This window comes from Cucurbita maxima, unplaced genomic scaffold, assembly GCF_002738345.1.
Source record: "Cucurbita maxima cultivar Rimu unplaced genomic scaffold, Cmax_1.0 Cma_Scf00028, whole genome shotgun sequence".
NCBI classification, from domain to species: domain Eukaryota; kingdom Viridiplantae; phylum Streptophyta; class Magnoliopsida; order Cucurbitales; family Cucurbitaceae; genus Cucurbita; species Cucurbita maxima.
In genome coordinates this window covers 529,346-552,900 of record NW_019272044.1, presented here as the reverse complement: position 1 = coordinate 552,900, position 23,555 = coordinate 529,346, and the positions used below count along the sequence as shown (strand labels likewise).

Here is a 23,555-nt window from a genome sequence, read left to right as displayed (position 1 = left end):
CCCCCCCCCCCCCCCCCCTGCAGCTGGAGTTCCAAACCTGGCCATGGTTGAGGGTGTAGATAATGAGAAGGTAAAGACTTAATCCAATTCTATTATATTTCTAAAAGGTAAGGTTACTTTCATTTTTATTATTGTGAAGCCTTTTTATTGAACAAGAAACTTATTCATATAATGAGACGGAATATTATTGATGAAGCTTAGTTGTATCACTTTTGGCAGTTTGGCCTTTTGCTGGGTATTATTGTACGTGCTGCCTTTAAAAATGGTACTTGAAATGTGATATAATGATCTCCATGCATGATAATAAACTACTTGTGGCTCCTATTTTTGGTTAAAAAATAACTTTTTACTATGCATGAACAATGTAGTTGGCAAAATTTATGGTTTTTTTTTCTCCCAGTAAAGAGCTGAATTTTCAGATGTTCTAAAGGAAAAAGGATGAAAGATGCTTAAATGTTCTGTCACTTTTAAGATTACTTGATGTGGTCATGCTGCTGCAGCTTGCAAATCATCTCGATCGTGCAGTTTCAAACCTCAGGAGGGATCCATTGAAGGTTCTAGTCCAAGTAAACACGAGTGGAGAAATATGTGAGTTGCACAGTTCTTTGATGTTTTTCTGCAAGATCATTCTGATAATTAGTTGAATAAGTCCTTTGATAATCATTCTCCCAGAAAACAAAGCCATATTTGGAACCCGGGGGGGATTTTATGTCTTGGATTAAAATTCTATGTATATGTAAAATCCTATTTCACTGTAGTCTAATGAACATTCAGTTTCACGAATAAAGTAATTTGCTTATCCGCTCTTGTTTTTTTGGATATCTTTACTGTCTTAATAACTTTGTCTACGCTTATAAAATTTCACATGTAACAAGTTTCTTTCTGTCAAACTTACACCCAATGAACCTTGATGCTTTTCCAAGCCTCAAGATTAAATTGCAACAGTTTATGTTTCATTCTTAAATCATAAAATATCTATTTCCATTTGGATTTACATCCTAAAAAAAGGAGTATCTAGAAAATGACTTGTGTGACAATTTGGCAGCTAAATCTGGGGTTGAGCCTTCTGGATGCATCGAACTTGCAAAGCATGTGAAGTTGCGTTGCCCACATCTAGAATTTTCTGGCTTAATGACAATAGGGATGCCAGATTATACTAGCACTCCAGAGAACTTTAAGGTTATATAATGTACTCTTTTCTTGTTTTGGTTAGATATTTTTACTCTACAGTGGAAGGTATGTACCCTTTTAAAGGGAAGAAAAAAGGGTTTAATCTATATATATATATGTATATATATATTCATCTAAATTCTTCGCTGTTCATCACATTCATCAGTTTAGAGTTTTCTTATTATATTCTCTGTTTTTCTCTCTTTCTTTTTTTCTAAAGACAAATTGTCTTCCTGATTTTCTAGACGCTGCTGGAATGTAGAGCCGAAGTCTGTAGGGCACTTGAAATGGCAGAAGAGCAGTGTGAACTGTCAATGGGAATGTCTGGTGATTTCGAGTTGGCGGTTAGTATTACCTAAACCTCTGTCTTTGCTTCTATTTCTCTACATGGTTTGGTTTCTAGGGTACCGACTTTGTAATGGCACAAGCCCACCGTTAGCAGATATTGTCCTCTTTGGACTCTCTCTTTTAGGCTTCCCCTTAAGGTTTTTAAAACCCGTCTGCTAGGGAGAGGTTTCCACACCCTTAATAAGGGTGTTTCATTCTCCACCCCCACCGATGTGGGATCTTACAACTGACCCCATACCCCACATTGTAAATTGTGTTTAATTGGAAAAATTATTTAATGTGGTGAACCATAATGTTTAGTTTTTCTCCTACATCTAAGGGTATAAAACTACCAAAATTATACTAGCTTCAATAAATGGGATAATGGAATAAGCTAGCTCAATAGTTGCATCTCTCTAATACATGGTTCTGAACCAAAGGGTAAACATTGTCGTTTTTGTTTATAGCAACAACAAGACAATATGTCGTGCTATGGGTGTAATGTAAGCAAGTTATTGGTTTTTTTAAACCAAAATCAATGCCCCAAGTCAATAGATTGATGAAAGAAAATAAAAAAATCGATACTAAAACTGATTATTGGAAGTCGAAGTGACTGCCATCGAAAAACTGAACCAACAGAACTGACAAGATCTAGTTGAACCATATAGTCTACATTTTGTGTTATAGTTCTGAAAACTGAACTGACTAACAAGTATATCTAGAATCGATCAAATTAACTCGTAGTGTTCCTTAATCTTTTTTGGGTTTGCACCCGGGTATTAAGAAGGTTGGCAATGGCTACAACAAAGAATTTTGATTTAGTTTAAACTTTTGATTTAGTTTAAACTTTTAGAATTGTGTCTAATAGTTTCTTAAATTTTATACCGTGTCGGATAGTTTATCAAATTTTCAACACTGTTTTATATTACAGATCGAAATGGGCAGCACCAATGTGAGAATTGGATCCACCATCTTCGGTCCGAGGGACTATGCAAAGAAGCAAGCTGATTAGCATCTATCTTTATTCATATTCATAGTTGAATTCAACAATATTTTAGTTCTTATTCCCCACAGGCAACGAATATGCCTTTCTGATCGATTCTCTGTCTCTTGAAGGGACGGGAATGCTTTAAATTAATAATGTAAAAACTGGAGGATCTTCGTCTTTATAAGAGATAAAAGAACGCATTAAATTAAATACAGAAAAAATGGAGCATCCTTCTTGCTCCTTGCTGCCTAACATTTTTCCTCTGCTTTTATTTATTTGGTTTCGCTATAGTGCCTCACTTGATGATGAAGGACTAGCCTGAGGGAACATATTATTGTGAACAAGGAATTGACATTATCACCATTGGGGTGAAAGGATTAGTATCATTCGTGTCTGAGTTCGAGTAAGAGGAGAGGTTTCTTCGAACGTTGTTATAATATGAAGTTTACTCTTTCGAGCTAAAACTTAAATCAAAAACTTTAATCACAAAACATACGAAGGATTGACTAAAACATACTCAAAATTCAATTATGTCCTACTTGATTATATCAACTAAAAGAAGTTCATACATCATAATTCGAGGCCCTAAGTGTTCATATATCTTTTATGGGAGCCATACTCAATCAATTAGAAAAATTCAAGTCCGCTTTAGTATTTTTTGAAGAAAACTTAAAAGTGGCCTTAAAAGTGGCTACTTACATGTCAAAGACGTATTTTGGGGCTCGATTTTCCTACTTAGGATTCTGAATGTCACAAAATTTCGCAAGGTCTTCAATTAAGTCAAAATAAAATTTAAAAAATGGATGAAAATAGATTTCAAAAATCCAACTTTAGGTGGTCAAATAGGTAAAAAGACAGTGAAAGGTTAAAATGTTGAACACAACTGTTTTTTTTTTTTATAGGATGCATTCATACCCCTTATTAAGAACCATTAAAAGAGATTAAAAGACATTAGGTAGGACATTATGGTGCTAGTGATGATTTTTTCACAAGCCCACCCAGCACTAACCCTCATTCATCTTACCGTGTTGTTAACTCTCTTCTATAATAGCTATGTTGGCATCATTAGGATTTGGCTTTTGGATTCGTTTTAACCGTCTAAGTTGTTGAAATATCATTTTCTTTTCACTAGATTCATTTTGTTAGTCACTTCTTATTCACCAACATCATGTCACCTGAATCTTCAGGTGCATCAATACTTGACCAAAATGTGTGTAGTTTGATCTCTTGTTTTCTGATGTAGAATTTCTGCGATATTGTTCTAAGTTTGGTAAGATTTTCTTCTTCGATGACTACCACGAAGATGATTCATCAAAAACTACATCTATTCGAGTGTAACTTCCACTCTTTTCTTTGATTTTCATATCCAACAAATAAACATCTAACTAATTTCTTGTCAAATCTATGTATAGATGACTGTACACAAATATGTAGCAAACATATCCAAATATTCAGAAGTGCTGATCGTAGGTTTCATGTCTCATAGTGTCTTAAATGGTGAAATGAAACCTAACCTTGGCTGGGGAAGCATGTTAATCACATGGACAATAGTTCATATAACTTCAACCCAAAATATTTCTAGAACATTCTTTGGCGTGTATCATGATATATGTAACTCTAATAGTTTCTTTGCTTTGAACATTAATTCTTTTATGATAATTGATGAGCTTTGCCATACTGACATCTAACTCAAACAATATCTTATTTGACTTAAAGTTGAGGTAGACCTTTGAGAATGGATTTCTCCATAATCATCTTAAATTTGTGGTAGCCAACATGTCCCAACCTTGCATGCCATAGATCTGCTATTTCATTCTTATGAGTCTTGTCGATATAGATTGACTCTATAGATAGCACGTGAACGGACTCCACACTTCGCCCTTCCATCCCTAGTTTTTCTAATATCTTAACATCTTCATAGACTTTCACATCTCCTAATCGAAACAAGACGTAGTTACTTGATGTTGTTAGTTGTGACACTAATAACAAGTTATTCTTTATACCCGGTACATGATAGACATTATGTAGTAACACCATATTAGATTTATTATTAGGCACAATTGTTGTGTTGCTAATCTAAGCAATTGGTAACGGTGAGTTGTTGGTTGTGCATACCACACTACTTTCTTTGTACTTTGTCTAGTCTCACAATTTTCTCTGATCGCCACTCAAGTAGTTTAAGCACACTAAATCAATGATCCAATCATTTTAATAATCGATATGCTCTCCTATCCCTATGAGTGCTAGCTCGTCTTCTTCTAAGGCACCTAGTACATTATATCCCATTCATCATCCATCTTATTTTTTGGAGATTGTCGCATTGATTTCAACCGACTATTTTCTTGGACCAATAATCCTTGGACATGTGGCTCTTCTTTCCACAATGGTAGCAAATGCCTTCAAATCTCTTCTCTTGCGAACTCTTGTTATCATTCTTCTAAGCTCTCCAAGGTTGTGCAATTCATTGGTGACTTTTCTTTTATCAAAATTTTTGTATCCACCTTTGGTGGGTGGCTTATTGTTGCTTCAACATTTACTTGTAGAGTGTTCTATCTTCACTCGTCAACGTGATGGTCAACGTGATGCCTCTCATTTGCTTAGTCATGACTTCTTGACTAGACAACAAATTTTTAAACTCTAGAAGTGATAGCTGAACGGATAATCCAAGTGCAACAACAACAAAACCACTATATTCTGGTCATAATCCGTGGATGATGATCTTTTTCATTCGAACTTCTGTGACGACGAACTTTGAATCTTAGTTCTATAATCTCTCGAAAAATCAACTTGACCCAATGGAAGTAATGAGCAATTGACATGTCGTGTTGTGAGATTGATAAGAGCTTGTTCTCTAAAAAGTTATAACCTTGTATTGTTCTTCTTTGAGAAAAGCATCATGAAAATCTCTCGTACTTCTTTTAGTATCTAGTCATCTCAAATGTGCTCCAACTTCTCTTCTTCGACTGTGGTTTTCCGTAAATATTGTTTTGTCTGTTTTGATTCTTCATTTGTACAAGGCAATGTTAGCATCTTCCTCTAGGGCATAATTTGCTTCATCCACTGACCTACCAAAGGTCTTGTCCTTGTAATATAAGACGCCCACATGTTGTGGTTGTTGTTGAGGGCCACCGTCGACTTGGAGATCATCCATCATGTTGACAATACCTCAGTAATACCAAACAAGCTAGTTTTTAGCACATAAATTGTAGTCATATACTACTCATGACACGAATAAGCTCACTCACTAATAATCTTAATAAATTATTTTTGATGTAAGAGATTAGATAGAGCTACAACTACCTAGCAAACCAAGAATTTCAATAGACAACCTATGCCGACCTTACTTTGAAACAAGATTGTTGAGCACATTTTTTTTTTTTTTTTTGGAAAATACTCAAATTATTTATTAAAACCAATCAATAAAAATTACAAGATACTTTGTAGGAAGTTACTATACTTTACTTTTCTTACATGAAAAACTTGGTTGGGGTAGAAGGGTAGGAGACCCTAGACAATTTAAACCACACCATTCAATTTAAACCACCCGATTCAATTTAAGCCACACATTTGGGGACTTCTATCTTATCTTTTACACCTTTTTTATCTTCTAGATTTATTCTTAAAATATCTAAATACTTAAAATTCTAGAAGATTGGCTCGTACCATTATTGGTTTTGACCTTATTAGGCTAGTGATGGTTTTTAACACAAAATAAGTTGATGCTGTCCTTGGTTTATAATGAGCATTAGTCACAATTAGCGCCTTCCTCCTCCTCCGAGCCTTTGAAACTCGAGTTTATTTGATCAGTCTAGGCTTCTTCTTGAGTTGATTTATTCATAAAAGATGCAGATCTTGTTGAACACAACTCTTTGTGGGCATTTGCATTCTTTATTAACACCAATCGACAAGAGAATAAAGACACTTTGTAGCTACTACTTTGTATTTCTTGGGATAAAAACTTAGGTAGGGTGGAGAGATATTTAGAGTAGAGATTAGACCATTTATTTCTAAAATATCTAAATTTTTTTCCTTAAATAATTAGGTATATTTATTTCTAAAATACCTAAATCATTTTCCTAAAATATGTCGGTATCTTTATTCCTAAAATATCTAAATAATTTTCCTAAAATAAATATATAATGGACTCATACAATTATTTGGCTTGATTCTATTGGGCTAGTGATGATATTTTATTACTCTCCCTAAACACTAATCCTCATTGGTTGCACCATGTTGAGTTGGCAGCCAAACCTCTCATGTTTTCCAGTATTCAGACCTGATATTTTAACACTCTTCCTCAACACCAGTCCTCATTCGTTGCACCATGTTGAGTTGACAGTCAAAGCTCTCATGTTTGCCAGTATTCAGCCCTTTTGTAAACAAGTCTGCCACTTGGTCTATCTGTCTTGATCTGCTGCATCTCGATTTCTTCCTTCAGAACTTTCTCTCTAATGAAATGGTAGTATACCTCCACATGCTTTGTTCTAGCATGAAACACTAGATTTTCTGTTAGGCGAATCGCAGATTGGTTGTTACAATGAAGTAATATTGGATAGTCAATTTTCTTGTGCAATCTTTCATCAAGAGTTTCAGTTATGTACTTTCCTGAGCTACTCCAGTCGCTGCTCTATACTCTGCTTCTGTTGTTAGGTTATGGAGCCTACTGCTTGTTTATAGCTGAGTCAACAGTTATACATCGTAGTTATATATGGTAAATGACATATAAAGTAAATTGTCATAAATAGTAAATAACTATTTATAGTAAAAAGTTACATCGGTAAAGCTATATATATATGGTAGATAGTTATATATAGTAGATGGTTATATCTGGTAAAGCATATAGTAAACTAAACCATATACATATCTCATTAGGCAAATCTTTGAAAATCTACTTTCTATATTCTCTCGCCGAAAGAAATCAATACAAAACCTTTAGCCAATATTTTTCCTTGTATTTTGTCTCTCCTACTCTTTATGTTCATCTAGATCGAGTGTGTGCGTTGTTGTGTGATCCTAACAACTAGTATCAAAGCTAGGAAAAATTCACCATGATTTGTGAAGATGGAAAGTTGAAAGATCGGAATGGAGAAGTTCGATGGATCTAATTTCGGTTTCTGGAAGATGCAAATTGAAAATTATCTGTACCAAAAAGATCTTCACGAATCCCTGTTGGGGGTGAAACCAAATACCATGACCACGGAACAGTGGAAGCGCAAGGATAAAAAATCCTTAGGGTTGATTCGGTTAACGTTATCCAAAAACATGACATTCAACATCATCAAGGAGAAGACAACGTCAGATCTGTTGAAGGCGTTGTCAAATATGTACGAAACATCGTCGGCTATTAACATGGTGTATTTGATGCAGAGATTGCTCAATCTACAAATGTTTGAAGGTGGATTTGTTGCTGATCATATAAATGAATTCAATATGATTGAAAGTCAACTGAGTTGGGTGGAAATTAACTTCGAGGATGAAATTAAAGCATTGATTTTGATGTAATCTTTACCCGATCGTAGGATACTATTGTTTCCGCAATCAACAGTTCCCGAGGAAATGATAAACTGAAGTTTGATGAAATTCGAGATGTAGTTCTCAGGGAAAGTATCGCAAACAAGAAATTGGTAATTCATCTGGTAGTGCTCTCAGTGTTAACCAACGGGAAAGAAGTAAACTGAAGGGTCCAAACAAATGGCGATCAAAATCAAAGAATCGAGAAAAATCTCCAAATACACCAAACGTAATGTGTTGGAATTGCGGTGAAAAAGATCACCGCGGACAAATTTACAAGACCAAAGAGAAAGCAGAATCACAAATCTAGAGACGATGATGATTCTATAAATTCAGCAGAAGACATTGGGTATGCTCTAATCCTCAGCATGGACAGTCCGATATCCTAGATTTTAGATTCTAGTGCATCTTTTCATTCGTCTCCAAATAAGGCTGAAAATTTCAAGAAGGTGTATTTTGCCGACAACAAATATTTGGAGATTAAAGAAAAGAAGATGTTTGCATAAAAACTCCAGCAGAAATCCGTGGACATTAAAGATGTCAGATATATTCTTGGTCTCAAGAACCTGATCTCTATTGATTAGTTGGACAATTCGTGGAAGATTATGAAAGGTGCTATGGTGGTAGCACGTGACACAAAATCTGGAACCTTATCACACTGCAGGGTGTATGAACATGGCTCTGTTGCTGAGAGTGCTTCAAATTCAAGCTTATGACACAATAGACATGGACATATGAGCGTAAAAGAAATGAAGATGTTGGCTTCAAAAGAAGTTTTAGAAGGTTATAAATTTGTTGATATGGGTCGTTGTGAGAACTGCGTTATGAGCAAATAGAAACGAGTTAGCTTCACTAGGAGTGCCAAAGAATTGAAGAAAGTACGGTTGGAAATGGTTCATACAGACGTTTGGGAAGCATCTCCAGTTCCATCACTTGGCAGATCAAAGTTCTACATCTCCTTCATCGATGATTTCAGCAAGAAGGTGTGAATTTATTTCCTGAAACACAAGTCAGATGTGTTTGCCACCTACAAGAAGTGGAAAGTCTGAGGTCTAACAATGGAGGGGAGTACGAAAAGTCAGAATTTAAAGCATTTTGTGCATCTTAGGGAATTAGATTAACAAGGACAATTCTCAGTAAAGCAAGACAATGATGTTGCTAAAAGGATGTACAAAACATTGAATGAGCAGGCAAAGAGTATGAGAATTCATTATGGATTGCAACAGACATTCTGGGCCGATGTTGTAAATACAACAGTCTACTTTAATAAAGGTTCGTCAGTACCCTTGGAGTTCAAGTTGCCAGACGAAGTATGGATAGGAAAAGAACTAAAGTACTCTCACTTTAGAACTTTTGGATGTACTACGTATGTTCGTGTTGATCCAGAAAAGAGCGGCAAGCTTGACGTTGAGGGTATGAAGTGCTACTTCATAGGCTATGGTTCTGACACGTTTGAGTACAGGTTTTGGGATGACAAGATCAGAAAGTCCTAAGACATTGTGACTTGACTTTTGATGAAAATGTATTGTACAAGGACAAAGAGAAGATAAACTCTGAGACTACGAAGCAAGTGGGAGTCGAGCTTGAGTTGCAGGAAAACTCACCTAGTGATGTTGCAGCAGATACTCAAGAAACTTCTTAGACTATTGCTGAGGAACCAGATATGAAAAAAAGTTCCAAGACAACGAAGCAAGTGGAAGTTGAGATTGAGTTGTGAAAAAATTCACCTAGTGATGTTGTAGCAAATACTCAAGGAACTCTTAAGAATATTGTTGAGGAACCAGGGGTGGAGCAAGGTTCCAAGACAACAAAGAAAGTGGGAGTTGAGGTTGAGTTGCGGAAAAAATCACCTAGTGATGTTGTAGCAAATACTCAAAGAAATTCCTGAGATTCTTGTAGAGGAATCAACAGTGGAGCAAGTGACACTTGAACCGGTGTTGAGAAGATCATTTAGTACTATCAGAGTACCAAATATGTATGTACCTTCATTACACTATCTATTGCTGACTCTGATGAAAGGGAACCAGAGTCCTTTAATGAGACCCTACAGTTGGAGGATACAACCAAGTGGGAGCAAGCCATGGATGATGGGATGTCTAGGCTTCAAAAATGCGTTGTACCGAGGCTGAGTACGTGACAATAGCTTAAAGCTGGAAAGGAGACGATATGGATAACTGACTATCTAGAAGAATTGGGCAAGAAGTAGCAAGAAAAGATTCTTTATAGAGATAGTTAAAGTGTCATACAGTTGGTGAGAAACCCAGTCTATCATTTAAAGACAAAACACAGAAGACAATATTATTTCACTTGCAGATTAGTGGAAGATGGTGATGTGTTTGGAGAAGATAAAGGGTGCAAAGAATGCAACAAACATGTTAAAAAAATATGTTGATGTTGGAATATTGAGGTTGTACAAAGCCTCAATTGGTATGCTGCAATAAAGTTGTTGATGGTCGTTTAATAATGAAATTCTTGGTTGATTGGATCAGTCTCCAAGTGGAAGAATTGTTAGGTTATGAAGCTTGCTGCTTATTTATAAGTTAGAGAACGGTCATACATAGTAAAGTTATATATGATAAATGACATATAGAGTAAATTGTCATAAATAGTAAATAACTATGTATAGTAAAAAGTTATATCCGGTAAAGCTATATATAGTAGAGAGTTATATATAGTAGATGATTATATATGATAAAGCTATATATACAGTAAACTGAACCATATATATATCCCATTAGGCAAAAGTTTGAAAATGTACTTTTTGTATTCTCTGTATTCTCTCTTACCGCACATACCTAAAGTAATCAATATAAAATCTTTAGCCAATATTTCTCCTTGCATTTTCTCTCTCATACTCTTTATGTTCGTCTAGATTGAGTGTGTGCGTTGTTGTGTGATCCTAACATCTGTAGTTGACAATGATACTATTGGTTGTCTTTTGCTACACCAAGGAATTGTTCCCGAACCAAACTTGAACACATATCAAGTGGTTGATCTCCGAGTATCGTGGTCTTCTGTATAGTCAGCATCACAGTATCCAACTAACTTGCAGTCTTTGCTTCTTGTGTACTGAAAACCATAGTCGATTTTACCTTTGACATATCTGAAGATCCGTCGAGCCACATCCAAATGAGGCTTCTTTGGACTTTGCATGTATCGACTCATGACTCCAACTGCATAAGAAATACCAGGTCAAGTTAAATTTGGGTAGATAAGACTACCTACTAGTTGTCGATATGTAGTTTCATCATTCAACTTTTTATGTTCATCTCCTACTCTTTATGTTTGTCTCCTAATATTTCTCCTTGCATTTTCTCTCTCCTACTTTTTATGTTCGTCTAGATCGAGAGTGTGCGTTGTACGATCCTAACCTCTGTAGTTGACAATGATACTATTAGTTGTCTTTTGCTACACCAAGTAATTGTTCTCGAACCAAACTTGAACACATACCAAGATGTTGACTTCTAAGTATCGTGATCTCCTGCATAGTCAGCATCATAGTATCCAACTAGCTTGCAGTCTTTCCTTCTTTTATATAGAAAACTATAGTCGATTGTACCTTTGACATATCTGAAGATCCGTCGAGCCGCATCCAAATGAGGATTCTTTGGACTGCATGTATTGACTCATGACTCCAAATGCTTAAGAAATATTAGGTCGAGTTAAAGTTAGGTCGATAAGACTACCTACTAGTTGTTGATATGTCACTTCATCATTCAATTTTTTGCCTTCATGTGCACAAATCTTGACATCCGTCTCCATTAGTGTTGAAACTTGCTTGCACTCTAACATGTTGAACTTCTAAAGCATATCTCTTGTATACTTTTGTTGGTAGAGAAATAATCGTTCATCCGTGTGATCAACTTCTAAGCCCAATAAGTGTTTAAGCTCTCCTATCACTTTCATCTTAAAGCGTAATGATAAATGTTCTCTTGTTTGATAAATTTCACTTTCATCATCCCCCGTGATAATCAAACCGTCTACATAGACCAACGCAATTGCCAATTTTCCTTCTCTTTCTTTAAAAAGAGGCTTGAGTCTGCATGCACAACTAAATAACCACTTGGGTAAGAAATTCAGCAATCTTACCATATCAAGCTCTCGGTGCTTGCTTTAGTCCGTAAAGAGCTTTTTCTATGATTGCTTACGAGATTAGGATTAGCTACACTCTCAAATCCCTTTGATTGGTTCATATATCCCTATCTAACTCTACGTGCAAGAAAACATTTTTCACATCATTTACCATAGTTTTCAATCTTTACTTGTCGCGAGTGCTAGCGAGACTCAAACGGTAGTGATCTTTGCCACTGAGCTAAATGTTTCATCATAGTCTAGTCCATATTGTTGAGAAAGCCCTCGAGCTATGGGTGGAGCCTTGTATCTCTCGATTGATCTATTCGATCGATGTTTTATTTTGTAAATTCACTTGCAAGAGATGGATTTGACATCTTTTAGTCTTGTCACTAGTTTCTGTTGGCTTATTGGCCCTTGATCTCACATTAATTAATTTCAATGAATTAATTATTGATGTTTTGATGATAACAAACCTACTTTTAATTATTAACTATTTTCAGTTTTTTGAACTGTCCACAGTATAAGGTCGGGAATAACAATTACAACAACTTTTCAATTACTCAAATCAGAGCTAAAACGAAGAAATTAGAGTCGAGACAACATACCCGACGTGATGATGTGGCAACAAAATCAAAATGATGGACAAATCAAAATATATCAAAGTATGACATTTATAATATTGGAAGAGTAACACATGGTGGAGTTTTTCTTATTATTACATTTCTAAATAAAATTATTTTTACAAATATAAATTTGAATATAACCGTTACTCACATCGAATTTTATTATTACTATATTATATTATTATATTATTATATTTTAAAATTTTGGTAGTTACTCACATCATTTTTATTATTATTATATTATTATATTTATAATAAATTTTGAATTACATTTTACCGTTACTCACATAACTTTTTATTATTATTATATTATATTACTATTATATTAAAATTTTGAAATAAATGAATTTAGAAAATTTTCTTACTTAATTACTTTTAATCTCCACCTTCCATTATTCCTAACACAATCCAATGGTCAATATTCAATCCTACATTTTGCCACTTTTCTCCTCTATATAAACTCATCTTCCCCACATTTTTAACATATACAACTTAAATACATTCTTCAATCCTCATTTGTTCAAAGTCTCCATTGTTTATTGCTCTCTCCAAGCTTACAAGTTTATTTCTTTTCATCTTATTCTTGAGAGGGATTATTATTATATTGTGAGGAAATAGTTGTCAGTATCCCAAATTGTAAATCTACTCTTTGAGAGAGTTGTGGTGTGTTATTATCAAACTCAAATACTTGTATCGGTTTGATCCTGCGTCGTTGAAAGGATTGAGTTTGCTCTTGAACTCGTAAAAAGAGCGGTGTACCGGTTTGGCTCTGATCCGTGGAAAGAGTCGGAAAAGTTCTTTATTCAAATTCCCAAGAGGCGCTTGGGGAGTGGAGTAGGTCGAGTTTGACCGAACCACTATAAAACTACAGTGTCATTTTCTCTAACTCTTTCCTATTTAATTTCAAGATTATTATTATGTTTATTGCATGTTCTACTTGATTATTGTTTTGACTTGAATTATTTTGCTTTAGTAATTATCATCTTCTACTTATTTGTAAAAAGTTTTATCATTAGAAAAATTAATCAAGTTTAAACACTTTTATCGTTAAAACCCTATTCACCCCCCCTCTAGGGTTGCCATACCGATCCAACAGTTTCCAAGTTTGATTCTGCTCCAAGGCTATAATTTCATCCTCCATCACTTTCTGCCACACAGAGTTTTGTGATGCTTCTTCATATATCTCTCGTTCATTGATTCCATCTTCTACAATAGCTGCATTGGCATACTTAGAATTTGACTTTTGGATTCTTTTTTATCACCTAAGTTGTTCATGTGTCATTTCATTTTCATCAAATTCGTTTGATTGAGTTACTTCTTGCTCATCAACATCAATGTCACTTGGGTCTTCAAGAGCATCAATATTTAGTTGACCGTGCGTACTTTGTCCCCCAACCTTCTGTTGTAGAATTTCTTCGATGTTGTTTGAATCTGGTAAGACTTTCTTCTCCGAGGATCACCATGAAGATGCTTCATCGAAAACTGCATCTCTTGATGTATAGTATTTTCCACTTGTTGAATCATAACACTTCCACCATTTCCTTTGATTATCGAATCGAACAAATATACACTTGACTAATTTCTTATCAAACTTGCTACATAGGTGGTCAGACACAAATACATAGCAAACACAACTATATACTCGGAAGTAGCTAATTTTAGGTTTCATGTCCTATAGTATCTCAAATGAGAGACGAATCCTAGCCTTTGTTGGAGAAGTTTATTGATCATATGGGTAGCAGTTTTCAAAAAGTAAAGTGACAGATTTCTGCAAGGTGTCGATTCTTTCTTTCTGCTACACCATTTTGTGGTGACGTTTTGGCACATGTAAACTGATGTCATATCCCACACTCGTGTAAATATTCATCAAATTCATCTGACGTGTATTCTTCGCCATTGTCTGAACGTAGGCAACAAATCTTCACCCCTACTTCTCCTTCGACCATAATCTTGAATTCTTGAAATTTTGAAAACGTGTCTGACTTTTCTTTCATAAAGAAAATCCACACATATCTTGAGTAGTCGCCAATGAACGTCACCATATATCACATTCCACTTATCGATGTTTGTTTGACTGGATCGAACAAATCAGAGTGAATTAACTCTAATGGTTTCTTTGCTTTGAAATTTGACTCTTTGTATGGTAATTGATGAGTTTTACCATGTTAACATCTAGGTCAAACAACTTCTGTTTTGACTTCAAGTTGAGGTAGGCCTTTGAGCATGGATTTCTCCATAATCAGCTTCAACTTGTGGTAATTGTGACACTGACAACAAATTCTTCTTTCTACCCGGTACATGATAAACATTACGTAGTGACACTGTATCAGATTTATTGCTAGGCATGATTGTCGTGTTGCCGATCTGAGCAATTGAAAACTACGTGTTATTTGTTGTGCGTACCATACGACTTCCTTTGTACTTTTTCTTGTCTTACAATTTTCTCTGATTGCCAGTCATATGGTTTGAGCATTCTGAATCAGCGATTCAGTCATTCTCATAATCAATATTCTCTCTCATTGTCTCCATGAGTGCTAACTCGTCTTCTTTTATGGATTATAGTACTTCTGCATCTGATTCCTCCTCCATCTCCATGTTGGAGGATGCCACATTGCTTTCGACAGATTTTTTCTCGGACCAACAATCTCTTGACATGTGGCCCTTCTTCCCGCAATTGTAGCAAATGCCTTCAAATCTCTTCCCTTGAGAGCTCTTGTTGTCGTTCTTCTGAGCTCTCCCTGGTTGTGTTGTTCCTCGGTGGCTTCTTCCTTTGTCACCATTTTTGTATTCACGTTTGGTCGACGACTTATTTTTGCTCCGACTTTCACTTGTATAGAGTGCTTCATCTTCACCTTTCAATATGATACCTCCCATTTGTTTAGCCATGGCTTCTTGGTTGGCTAACAAATTTTCAAACTCTACAAGTGATGGTTGAGTAGGCCATCCTTGTACGGTAATAATGAAGTTTCTATATTATGGTCGCAATCCGTGGATAATGAGTCTCTTCATTCAATTTTCTCCAATTGCATACTTCGGGTCTAGTTTAGTAATCTCTCGGCATATTGACTTGACTTTGTGGAAGTACTGAGCAATCATCATGTCACATTGTGAAATTGATAACAACTCATTCTCTAGAAATTGTAGCCTCGTATCGTTCTTCTTTGAGAAGAACATCACGAACATGTCACATACTTCTTTCAATGTCTTGTCATCTCAAATATGCTCTAACATCTCTTCCCTGATTGTGGTTTTCAAGGAAAACATTTTTTTTTTTGCCTGCTTTGATTCTCCATTTGCGCAAGGCAACGTTAGAATTCTCCTCTGACGGCACAGTTTCACTCCCGCCAACGATCTTCCAGAGGTCATGTTTTTGTAAATAGGACATCATGCATGTTGCCCACGTGTTGTAGTTATTGAGTTTCTTGATTCCTTCAACAATTTGAAAATCACTCGTCGTGTTGGCAATACCTCAGTAACCAAAAAAACCTTTTTGGCACAAAACTTGTAGAGTCACGGACTACTCACAACACAAAGAAACTCGCTCAGTAATAATCTCAAGAAATCGTTTCTGATGAGTAAGATCAGACAGAGCTGCAACCACATAGCATACTAAGAATTCCAAGAGATCTGACAACCTACACTAACCTTGCTCTGATACCAGATTGTTGAACACAACTCTTTGTGGGAGACATTCGTACTCTTTATTAACACCAATTGAGAAGAGAATACACACTCTATCGAATACTACTACTTTGTATTTCTTAGGAGGAAAACCTAGATAGGGTTAAGGGGTTTATAATAGAGACCATACAATTTATTCCTAAAATATCTTAATTTTTTTGCTAAAATAATTAGGGTATTTATTTCTAAAATACCTAAATAATTTTCCTAAAATAAATATAAAATAGGCTCATAGAATTGTTGAGCTTAACCCTATTGGAACAGTGATGATATTTTAACTGATCTAACATCTAGGACGCTCATACATTAATAAATTAAGCGTAGCTGAGCAAGAAGATATAAATCGAAAAACAAGGTGCACTCTCCACGAAATTCTAAAATCTAGTGACTGCAAAATTTATTCTAGTTTGGTGGTTCCCGTCCTTCATTCCCCTTCAAGCTTATAGATACACTTCTTACTAGTTTAACGACCCATTACAAAAAAAAAAAAAAAAAAATCATTTAGTATCAAGGAAGAATTTGAGGCTTCAAAGCTCACCTAGTTAATTTGAATTGGGAAACCACCTTCCAAAATCATGGCCTAAGTACTCCCTCTTTAGTGGGGTAATTTTCCTTGTGAAAGCCTCAATTTTATCCAAGATCTCATCTTCTTTGTTCCCACATTTGAGGTCTTAATTCACAAATCCATCTCAAGAAAAGTCATGCTCATTGTCCAAGGATACAAAAACCCTAAAAATCTATCCCTTGAAACTTAATGCATCTTAGGTGAAAAATGTGCCAAGTTCATGAGTATGAAGCTCAAGGTGTTTCACTAAATATTACAATATTCGCACTCTTTCATCCCATTCATACAACCCTTAGAACCACCCGCTAACCACTGTAATCCCAACAACTATAAAGATGCTCCAGAAATTGGATAGCTTACATGGGCAAAGATTATGAATGAGGAGATAGAGTCATTGGAGATAAATCAAACTCGGGACTTAGTACAACTTCCAAAAAGTATTTGTAGCTAAAAGCCATGCGCAGAAGGAAGGAATTGATTACAATGAGATTTCTCACTTATGATCAAAGAAATTCTTCGGCCAAGATTGACTCTGGCGGGGTAAAGCATTCTTCCATTTGGGTTTTGTTGGATTTGGTTGCTCAATTTAATTTTGAGCTTGCACAACTCGATGTAAAAGTTACTTTCTTGCATGGAGATCTGGAAGATAAATTTATATGACACACCTAGTTGGTTTTCGGTAATTAACAACATTTGGTATGCATATGTAAGAAATCCTTATATGGGGCTGAAGCAATCTCATTGTTAATGGTATAAGAAGTTTGATCACTTCATGGTAAAGCATAAGACCCTCATAGTCAAATTGATAATTATGTATATTTTTTGTGCCTTGATGATAGATCATTTATCTATTTGCTTTTGTATGTTGATGACATGTTAGTTGTTTTTAAGAGATAGGTGGAGATTGATAAGCTCAAAGATCCGCTTTCTAAAGCATTTGAAATGAAAGATTTAGGCAAAGCAAAGAAAATACTTGAAATGGAGATAGAGCGAGATAGAAGAAGAGGTATAGTTTAGTTGACTCCATCTCTGTAAAGTGTTGGCAAGATCGGTTTGAATAATTCAACTTGACACCCCACTTGCTTCTTATTTCAAGCTTGACAACCTCATAGTTTGATGTGTGGATTTTGACTATAATAGTGATTTGGATAAGCGATCATTCACTACTGGTTATCTATTCATTATGGCTAGTAGACCTGTTTGTTGACTTTCAACATTGCAGTCTACCGTTGCATTATTTACCATAGAAGTAAAGTATGTGACAGCCATGGAATCTTTTAAACAATTATTTGGATATATAGTTTAGTTAATGACTTGGGTATTGCTAAAAAAATATGTAAATGTGTTTTGTTTTCGCCGGAGTGTTATTTGTTTATCGAAAAACTAAGTTCACCATGCTCGTACTAAGCATATTGATGTCCAATTTCATTTTTGTTCGAGAAATTATGACGGGGACATTCGTTAATTGGAAATTGGAATTGTTGATAACTCTACGGATATGTTGAGAAAGGTGATTGCTCGTGGAATGATTTGACATTGTTTGGATGTAATCAATGTTGGATGGAAGAAGTAGCATGTTGACTTAGTGTCAGTCAAACTGATTATCTTCTTGGAGATCTTACGATACGGTAGTTGTCATCAAGAATAAGTTCATAAATCTTTTGGATTCGTGAACATTTTTTGTACTTTCCCCTCTCCTATGCGTGCACCTATTGGAATTTATTTAGTTCATCTCTCATATTGATACATAAATCAAGATGATTCATATATAAACATTAAAAACATTAATGTTTTTATGTCTAATAAAGGATTGTCTACGATGATTAAGAGACATTGAGATTGGGTGTCATTTTGTACAACATTTGGAAGAACCTCGGTTGAGTGAGACTTTACAGCGTAAGAGTGTGAAACACATTGTAGACACTTTGATTATTGTGATTGATTGCTGCTAGTGGATGTAGGAGAATTTCTTCTCTCCAAACCACGTAAATTTTTGTGTCACTTTGTTTAATTTCTGTTTGTGGGTGTGTAAGTGCGATCGATATTGTTTCTGCTTTCGCTACGGCATCAATACTACCCTTAAATTGAATGCATAAGAGAGAGAAAAAAAAACTATAGTTAAAAAAAATATTTATAAAGATAAATAAATAATAAATTTATTCTCTATTATTTGAAAAAAAAAATTATATAATTTGATAAATCCATAGATGAACTATAAATCAAATTCTAATTTTATCAGAACTATATATATATATATATAAAGGTTTATAATTTAACCAAATTATTATTATTAAGTATTTTTAATTAGGGATGTGAATAATATGGGAACCTGAAAAACCCTCCTCCATCCTTCCCACCTCCGTCCCTCTCTCTCCTTCTTCGTAGCTACAGGTGTTACAGATCCTGTTCCTCGTTGCCGGTGACACCGCCGGAACCCTATGCCGTCGCCGGATTCTTCATTCATATCGTCCGTTACAGGACAGCTTAGGTAAAAAAATCCATGGGGATTACTTCTCTTTCTCGAAACCTCCGTGATTTCTCCCACCCTTACTTCTACTCTATTTACTCCTTTGCTCCTCATTCTCCATTTCCCTCGTCCTCGCCTTCCAAGCATTTCGGGCGTTTTATTCGATTTTATACCGCACCGACATCCGATTCTGCTGCTCGTTCTCCCTTACTCTGCAATTCAACTCCCCAATCTGTGCCGTCATTGTGTTTGTTTGAGAGATGCAATGGCGTAACCAAGGATTTGAATCTTGGATTGTTTCGTCCCCACTACAGAAGCTGCCGCCGTTCTTTTTCCTCCGATTCGTTTGAGAAGCCTCAGTTTGGAACTGGTGAATTGAATGTGTTTAACCCGAATGTGACGTCCAATCAATTTTGGGATATTATAAATATCATTCGGGCAAATCAGGAGAATTTGGAGTCCAAGTTGGATTCGTTGAATGTAAGTTTCACTAACGCCTTAGTTGCTCAGATTTTTCGGGTGCTGAATAATCATAAGGTTTCTGCCTTTCGTTTTTTCAACTGGGTTAAAGTTCAGTCCTGTAAATTTCCTTGTAACTCTGATATTTATAGTCTACTTATTGATAATTTTGGTAGATTAGATGATTATGAGGGGATTATTCCTGTTCTGAACGAATTCAGGCAGAAAGGAGTTGGTCTAAACCACAAAGCATTTGAGTTTTTACATGTTAATCTATCAAATGATGATTCAATTAAGATTTCTGTTGAAAGACTGGTCAAGTTGTTGAATGAAGTAGGAGGATCCTGTCGAATTTCCGGGGTCATGGCATTGATTGAGATGTTCTGTTCTCTTGGTTCTTTTGGAATGGCGAAGTTTGTAATTGAGATAACCGAGAGAAGAACATCTTTCTATAATATCATCGTTCGGGAACAATGTCGCCGAAACGATTTTGAAGGAGCCAGATGTACACTTGATGAGATGAGGCAAGCAGGGTGTAGCCCAGATGTGGGCATTCTGAATTATCTGCTCAGTAGTTTGTGCAAGAATGACAAATTTTCTGAAGCTCACAACTTGTTTGAAGAAATGCTTGAACGAGATTGCCCTCCAAACTCATTGACATTTGAAGTAATTATCTGCCATCTCTGTGAAATTGGTAATATAGAATCAGCACTCAACTTTCTTGACACGATGGTGTCAAGGGGTCTCGAGCCTCGCCTTTCGACACATGCTGCCTTCGTGAAAAGCTACTTCAATTCACAGAGATACGAGGAGGCGTATCGGTATACAGTTGATTCAAGCTTGAAACATGGGATGGCACAAAATGCAACATATAGCTTGCTTGCAACTCTTCATGAGAAGAGAGGAAACTTAGTTGATGCTCAAAAGATTCTTTGTGAGTTGATAGATGCAGGACTAAGACCAAACTTTCCAGTGTATATGAGAGTTTTGAAGAAGCTTCAGGTTCAAGGCAGGGAAGATTTGGCCAATGATTTGAAGGGAAAATTCTCTAACGTAAGTATGCAAAGGGACATTCAAACTGGATAATGTCTTGTTGTTTGATTCTCTTGATTTTGTTTGCCAAATGAAGAGCTCAGTAGTTTGTTTTCTAATGGGATTAGGGATATGTTTCTGTATAATGTTTTCGTTCATTTTAACTTCTAGAAACGTTTGTGGACATTGGTGAGAGCTTTAGCAATATCATTGCAAATTATATTTTGGCTTGGTTGCCAAGTTACAAGGAAAATAGTCTTCTCTGTTCCCATTTTGGGACTGTCCCAACTCGGACGTTTAAGAGCTAACTTGACAGGTTCAAATGGTCATGGTATATATCATATTTGCCTTTGAGTTGTTTAGTAGATGAAGTTTGATGTAAAAATAACGTTTTTGGACTTGGGAGTCCATAGACGATCTTCATATAGGATAAAAATATCCAAATAACTTTCGCACCTATCAATCTATAATTTATAGACTAGTGCAAGTTTCCTAGACCTTCGGTGGGGCGCCTCATTGGTTAATGGCTCTTCAATTGCTGACTTTCGTAGGACTGATCTCTTCATTAGACATGTTAGGTAGGGGTGTCCATGGTCCGGGTTGAGTTGGGTTGGAGGATTTTTTTGACCCAACCCAAAAGTTCGGGTTGGTTGGATTAGTAACTCAACCCAACCCTGGGTTCTGGTTGCTGCAAAAAAAAATTTTTAAAATTTAATTTGTATGACCTAAAATGATAAAACAATTACTACCTCTAAGTTGTAGATCAAAAATATCAAACTCTCTACCTATAAATATATAAATAATATACAATAAATCAATTCTAAAGTTACTACATCTAATTAAATTATTACGTTCCCAATATATAATCATTCAACAAAAGGCCTAAAAATTCACCTATAAATATGTGAAGAATATTCAATGAAGTAATTCAAGGGTTACAACATTCATCCAAACCTCTCTTGCATTTTTAATTCCTACAAAAGAAAAAATAGCATCTTGAAAGTTAGTACCGTTTTGAGATTGTTTGGATAAAGCATAGTGTAACTTCAAATATTTTACTTACATTGAAAAATAATTATTGTATGACGTTGGTGGAACTTGAAAGTCTTAAATCATCTTAAAAATAAAATATAAATTGTGATATAACAATACATAATACATCTTAACAAATAGACAATAAATAGATTTGGAGTTACGTGTTTCAATCTTAGAACAAATCTCCAAATCTTCAAGTTGTTGAGGAATATCTAATGATACTTATTTTCTACTGATCCAATTTTGTGTACATATCAGAGCTTCCACTGTTTTAGGTGTCAAAGAGCTCTAAAAGAATCAAGAATCCTCCCACCTATACTAAATGCTGATTCAGAAGATACCGTCAACACTGGAATGGCCAAAACATCTTGAGCAATTTTCGATAAAATTCTATACTTAAACTCATTTGTTTTCCACCATGCCAAAACATCAAAATTATCATCAAGTTCTTCACTAGGGTCAGATAAATATTGATCCACATCATTTTTTAACTCGAGTGAATGTTGCTCTTTTCTACTTCGTTTGTATCTTGATAATACTAATATTGAACCACTCAAATTCTCTTCATCAATTGTGTCCATCTCCATACTCATGGACTTAGAAGTGAGTCTTTATTCAGATTGATAATGATCTTGAGCATTATCATAAAACTTGTAGTAATCATACAAACGAATTAAATAATTCTTTATGTCATCCACCATCACTTTAGTCATAGCATCTTCGTAAATATTCGAAAAGCAAAATGATATGTAATCCAATTTGTAACGAGGATCGAGTACCACTGCTATGAATATAACTTATTAATTCTTTTCACTGAGCTCCAATATTTGACATACTTAACTTTCATATTTGAACTCATGTTACTTAAAACCGAGTTCACATTTGTGTTAACTGAATTAAAAGTTCTTGAATACCCCAAAGTTCATGAAAATAAGAATTAGAAGTCACATATAAAGAACCACTACAAAAACTTTACAAACACTGCAACATTTTTCCAATCATCTATTGGTGGCCCTATTCGATCCCCCTCTTTGAAATAATCAACATAATCTAATTCTTGTTCCTATACTATGAAAGCTTTTTCAAATTTCAAGGCATGATCAAGCATCAAATAAGTGAAATTCCATGAGTCGCCACATCCAAACAAACTGCTGCTTTACATTTAATTTTTTCTTATTCAACACGATCTTTAAATTTTGTCAATCTCTTGGGGGATAATCTAACATATCTCACGACATTGCGAACACTAGAAATGGAGTCATGCATTTCTTTAAGCCCTTCATTCACAATCAAATTAATTATGCGAGCACAACCCCTCATGTGTAATATTTCTCCATCTAAGACAAGTGAATTCCAACTTCTAAGCCTTCTCATAATCTATGAAATAGCTATATCATTGGAACTTGTATTATCAACTGTGATAGAGAAAACCTTATCGATTCTCCATTTCAATAAACAACTCTCAATAATCTTGCCAATAGTCTTTCCCTTGTGGTTAGCAACTTGACAAAAGTTGAGAATTCTTTTATGCAAATTCCATTCTAAATCAATAAAATGAGCGGTGATTACCGTGTAATTAATATTTTGCAACGAAGTCCATGTGTCAGTGGTAAGACAAACCCT

General features: G+C 35.3%; 2 protein-coding genes across 2 annotated transcripts in view; both read left to right on the top strand.

Moving 5' to 3' along the window:
- The window catches only part of LOC111465098 (pyridoxal phosphate homeostasis protein), a 4,301-nt gene extending 1,564 nt beyond the window's left edge, over nt 1-2,737 (top strand). The window contains exons 3-7 of the mRNA XM_023109389.1: nt 24-70; nt 501-588; nt 1,046-1,179; nt 1,416-1,514; nt 2,429-2,737. Of these exons, the coding sequence (XP_022965157.1) occupies nt 24-70; nt 501-588; nt 1,046-1,179; nt 1,416-1,514; nt 2,429-2,509 (449 nt within the window). The 3' untranslated portion in view covers nt 2,510-2,737. The remainder of the gene's footprint in view (nt 1-23; nt 71-500; nt 589-1,045; nt 1,180-1,415; nt 1,515-2,428) is intronic.
- Nucleotides 2,738-19,439: 16,702 nt separating this feature from the next.
- Nucleotides 19,440-20,951, top strand: LOC111500167 (pentatricopeptide repeat-containing protein At1g09820-like). The gene has a single exon (XM_023151827.1). It carries the CDS (start codon nt 19,440-19,442, stop codon nt 20,949-20,951), a length of 1,512 nt encoding a protein of 503 aa, XP_023007595.1.
- The last annotated feature ends 2,604 nt before the right edge of the window (nt 20,952-23,555 follow it).

Bases quoted from the DNA above. Each gene is read 5' to 3' on its own strand.
- LOC111500167 (XM_023151827.1), top strand. From the start codon at position 19,440: ATGGGGATTACTTCTCTTTCTCGAAACCTCCGTGATTTCTCCCACCCT.